Genomic DNA, 5828 nt, shown 5'->3' on the forward strand with positions numbered 1-5828 from the left:
CTGTATAATAATAATAATCAATATGGAGCTTTGCACAGGTGTCACAAAGAAGACCCTCCCCCTAGCTGGCAAGAAGACCCTCCCCCTAGCTGGCTCCTCCTTCCCCTCACAATACACAGGGATCCATAAATGCAGGAGGAGACCCCCCACTAGGAAGCGTTCCAGCCAACAGCCTAGTTCTCCATTATCAATAAATGGCTCCACACAGAAAAACACTCATCGCTGATTGGTAGCAACTCACAATTATTATAATATTTTCTTTCTATAATAATTATTATTATTATTATTATTATTATTATTATATCAGATATCCATCCCCGCCCCCCTGCATAATAACTAGTAGGTACATAAATGAAAAAAAGAGAAAAAGGTTGGGACTTTCAATGAAGCACAACAAAAATACAAAAGGTCATGTGATAGTGGATTCTATAAAGACATATACAGAATAGTAACAAAATAACATGGTGAGAAAGGGAACACCGTAACAATTTATTATACATAATAATATCATAATTTACAACCATTCCAAGAATAATAGTACATATGTATATAGTAATATAAATGTAGGGGTTCACAATCAACATAATCATCATAGTAAAACGTCAACAGTTCATAGCAATATAAATGTGGAATCTCAGAGTCACATGATTGTATTGTGTAGCATAAGGCAAGGCTCTACGCGTTTCATGGAGTCTATCCACTCATCAGGAGCAGTCATAATTATGGAGATCTCCCCTTGTTTATGCAACTAGTAGGTACAATAATAGCACAGGCTGTAATGATAGTGGCATTTGTTAGCCAATCACAGTGGAGGGTAGAGTAATTATAGATAAGCATATGTGATTAAGGTTGTAGTACAATAAGCTCAGGGCCGTCTTTAATATTGATTGGACCCCGGGCAAACATTTTCTTGGCCCCCCCCATGCAATCTCACTCTCCACCTGCTCTGAGACCTAAAATCAGTTTACTGTATCAGATCAGGCAGCAATTGTGATTGGTTGCCAGCAGTTACAGCATATCATTACCGCTTACTGACTGGTTGCTAGAAGTTACAGCACACATTACGGCTCACTGATTAGTTGCTAGAGGTTACAGCAAATCATTTCTGCTTGTTATTAGTTTCTAGAGATTACTGTACAGTAATACTGCTCACTGATTGCTAGAGGTTACAGCAAATCATCAGAACATCATCTTCTCACTGCAGGGAAGCATGATATACATATAAATGCCGCCTTTATTTACATATCAATGCCGCTGGCCACAGCTATTTGCTTAGTAATGCCAGCGCTATTTACATATGAATGCTGGTTATTTACATGTAAACACAGGGTCTGCAGGCGAGTTATCCATACACAACAATAGGGCAGAGCTGGGCAGCATTAGTAGCATCACTTCACACTGAGATATTGGGACATAGCACAGGACTAAAACTTCAAGAAACAAGGAAATTTAAACTGGGGTAGTTGGCAAGTATGAGGCAGCTGTTTTGGGCCCCACAACAATGACAGGGCCCAGGACAGCTGCACCTTTTGCCCTGCCTTAAAGACAGCCCTGAATAAGCTGATAAAAGACTATGTATAATGCAAACAGTGAAGTGACCGAAATCTCTGACGTCACCATTGATTAGGCAAGTTTTGTTCATATCTCATCTCGCCAAATATCTTTATCCAACCACCCCAGACACCTAACACAGCTGTAATGATAGTGACATGTATTAGCCAATCACAGTGGGGGATGTAGAGTAATTACAGATAAACATATATGATTAAAGTTGTACTACAGTAAGAACATTAAGTCTATATATAATGCAAACCATGGAGTGGCCAAAATCGCAGATGTCACCATTGATTAAGCAAATTTATTCATATCTCATCCCCCCAAATATCTTGATACAACCTCCCCAGACACCTAACACAGCATGGAGGGGCTCAGTGAAGGTAGTGGTGAAAGTATGAAGGTGTAGGATTGGGTCACACAGATCATAAAAGGAGATCTGCCCAGCCTCATAATCCACATCTATCCTGACTCTATCACTGGAGACATTGCCAAGTAATAGGGTCTCTTTCTTATTATGAATCACTGAAACCTGATTATTCCACCTCTCCAAACACCAGGATGACTTATTATATCCAATAGCTGACTGACGCCGTCGCCTCTCTATACTAGGGTAACACATCCCGGCCGTCCAGTGTCCTGACCCCCCAACATCCACTTCCCAATAATAGTGCCCCGAGGAGAAACTCTGACTGCTTAACACTTGAGGATAATCCCTAAACCTCACTTGCGTTTCTGGGCGACTTTGGATTTCATGTGTAAAGGATGCAGTTTTCCTGTCATCTGATATCTGTAGATTAAAACTAGCTGTGCACACATTGAGTAATAGATCTTTAACCCCCAATGGCTCCAATGGTTGCTGTACAGTCCCAATATTCGGCCCACCAGCATGGTGGGGTAAGAGTTGTAAAGCGGGGAAGGGTTGAGGGTGTTGGCTGGATAGTTCAGCAATGATGTTGTCCCTTGTGCTAGAAAGTGGATGTATGTCTTTACATTTCTGTTCATTTACACCAGACATTATATTAGATATACCTGTGTGCAATATGTCTGAGATCCCAGCTAAATCCAGATCCCCTCCATCCTGGAGGAGTTTATCATATCTTTCTCTGTCCTCTTTGTCTTCATCTTCAGTAGCACACAAGAAACCCATGTCTGATTCTTGTGGGGCAATCAGTGGATCTGTCATGTTACATAGCTCTTCGGCTTGGCTTATCTTACGGGACAGCTCGTCCTTCTTTATTTCCAACTGCTGAATTAGATCGGAAAGTGAATGGAAGACCCGCTCTGCCTGCCCAGAGATCTCACTCAAGACTCTCTTCTCAAGGTCTTCCAGCCTTCTCTGGAGGTCTCTGAACAGGGCAGTGACTCTCTCTGTTTCACCAACTGCTTTTCCTTGTAATTCCCTACTGCGCTCCCGCAGACTATGGACGCTCTTCTCAGTCTCACCTCTCTTTTTTATCAGTCTCTGAAGAACACTTTTCAATTTCTTTTCCATCTCAGAAGCCTCATCCAGAGTCTTTTCCTGGTGTCCCCATTGTTCTCTATCCAGCCTGCAGGAAGTCTCCAGGATTGTCCCCTGAACGGAGCATTTCCTGTTCTCCAGGAAAGTGGTGGGGTCACATAAGACGTGTTCTGGTGACTTGCTGTGGACTTTCACATGATTGTCACACAGACTAGCGTCACAATGTAGACAGGATTTCACGGCAGGTACATCAGCATGAATACAGTAAGTACAGAATATCCCCGTCTCTTCCCCATCTGAAGGACTAGGAAGGAGACTGTCAGCGATGTTGCACAGTTTCATGTTCCTCTGAACAGCAGGACGTTTTTTGAATTTGTGTCTGCACTCGGGGCAGGAATAACTCCCAGACTCCTTCTGTGTATCCAGCACACGGTCAATACAGATCCGGCAGAAGTTGTGTCCACATTTCAGGATTACAGGATCTGTATAAATGCTCAGACAGATGGAACATTCCAGCTCCTTCCTTAGATCAGCACACGCCATCACTGAGAGAAAAATAGAGGAAATGAAGGCAAAAGACTCTGACAGTCATTAACAAGTGTGACCGGTTTTGTATACACAGGGCGAGGTCTAGACTGAGCTTCATATTCATTGGATTCCTTCCAGGATTGGATGCAGATAATACAAAGAATGTCCCATAAAGTTAAAGAGGTTGTAAACCCTGTGAGATTGGGGCGATTAAACTCAAGCCATAGGTGCTTTTACAATGAGTTGCGCCTCTCCCAACCTCTATTTTTAGGGCATTTAGGGCATATTACAGCTATATTACTGTATAATGCATATATACGGCGGCAAAGTGCCTCCCCTGTGCAGGATCACATACCATGACAATTGCATAACAGATGTGATACCCACCATTAACTAACCCCAACCTGTTAACCTTTTACTTATAAAAGGAGACCGCACCAAGTTGGAGTAACAAAAGTCCGTACCAGCCTACTTTATTTAACAAAAATACTATAAACCATCAAATGAACATAAAACGTCCAAAAACAACATCTGTTAATCAACCCCTTTATAAAACGTTGGTCTATGCAGGCAATCCGTAACCATCTGTGAAAAGAACAATATTACACTGCGGTCCCTCTCCAAGTGTATCACTGGGCCTCAAGCCAACAAGATGGGTCAGAGACAACCACTGACTGCAGTGCCCCCACTTCCCGGCTAACCTCCGTTAGCCAGAAACCACCATCAGGAACCATACCACCGATAGTTCCCGAACTCTTAGCCCTTGTACACACGGTCGGATATTCCGATGGACAATGTCCGATAGGACCGTGTTGTCGGATAATCTGACAGTGTGTGGGCTCCATTGGACTGTTGGAGTATCCGACGGACCAAGTTTTCCAGCTGGGCTATAAAATTTTCCGACAACATGATCCGATCGGTTTTTGTCTGATTGTGTGTAGAGAATTCCGATCGGACAAAGTGCCACGCATGCTCAGATCAAATTCCTAGACCAAAGCTATTGGCTACTAGCCTGAATGTAGTCCCATCGTAACGAAATTACGTCATCACATTAAGTAAGATCGGATTTTCCGACAACTTTGTCCGACCGTGTGTATGCAACAGTTTCGGACAAAATCCGTCTGACAAAATCCGTGGGACAAAATCCGACGGATCTGGTTGTCAGAATGTCCGACCGTGTGTACAAGGGCTTACTTCTGCCATATCTTCCTTCCCCTACACAGACCAACGCCCGCCTCTGCCACGATTGTCCATCTTCTGCACAACCTGTCTGAAATGAAATGAAAAGAAAACAACACAGTGGTGTAGTGGTTAGCACTCTCACCTAGCAGTAAGAAGGGTCACTGGTTCAAATCTCAACCACGACACTACCTGCCTGGAGTTTGCATGTTCTCCCTGTGCCTGCGTGGGTTTCCTCCGGGTACTCCGGTTTCCTCCCACACTCCAAAGACATGCAGGTAGGTTAATTGTCTTCTGTTCAATATTGGCCCTAGTATATGAATGGGGACCTTGGATTATGGGCTCCTTGAGGGTAGGAACCAATGTGAATGTACAGGGATAGGGACAATTGTAGACACACACTCAGGATAGACTGGTGTCTTTATTCACCCTTACTAACTATGTGACTATGTAACCTACTCTATATACATCTGCCCCCATGTTATAAGGGAAGGTAGGAGCTTTCCCCAATCCTCCTGCTGACTCACAGCACACTGGGATTCCTTTTTAACACCTCCCCCTTGGTACCATACTACCTCCCCTTGTCCTTTGGCCTACCACCACTGTTAACTCCATCATTTCCGCCCTCCGCCTATTATGCATGCATTTTTTTGCTACGGGCTCTCTGTACGTGATCCTGCACTTCTGGGTCTGGGGCGTGCACATGCACCGCCGGTAACCCGCTGTGGTCGGGCACAGCGGGAGCCAATCGTGACGTCCGCCAATCATTGAGGACACAGGCAGAACAGCGGGAAACATATTATAGTGATCTTGCGCATTACCTAGCAACCCATCATCCAGATAGTTGAAATATAACAACAATAATGTGAAATAACTTCCAATGAATGTTCATAAACAAAATATAGTGACATAAAAATAAGTGAAAAAATAAGTGAAAAAAAAAAAAAAAAGTCCATAAATTATTATTATTATTATACAGGTTTTATATAGCGCCAACAGTTTGCTCAGCGCTTTACAACATAAGGGCAGACATTACATTTACATTACAATTTGGCACAAGAGGAATAAGAGGGCCCTGCTTGTTAGAGCTTACAATCTAAAAATA

General features: G+C 43.2%; 1 protein-coding gene across 1 annotated transcript; it reads right to left on the reverse strand.

The window, feature by feature from the left end:
- Positions 1-465: 465 nt before the first annotated feature.
- Positions 466-3586, reverse strand: LOC143975578 (E3 ubiquitin-protein ligase TRIM39-like). Its single transcript, XM_077478042.1, has one exon. It carries the CDS (start codon positions 3557-3559, stop codon positions 1859-1861), a length of 1701 nt encoding a protein of 566 aa, XP_077334168.1. The 5' UTR covers positions 3560-3586; the 3' UTR covers positions 466-1858.
- Positions 3587-5828: the final 2242 nt, after the last annotated feature.

Source organism: Lithobates pipiens, unplaced genomic scaffold, assembly GCF_037356315.1.
Source record: "Lithobates pipiens isolate NorthernLeopardFrog02 unplaced genomic scaffold, aLitPip1_a1.2 Scaffold_13, whole genome shotgun sequence".
NCBI lineage: Eukaryota > Metazoa > Chordata > Amphibia > Anura > Ranidae > Lithobates > Lithobates pipiens.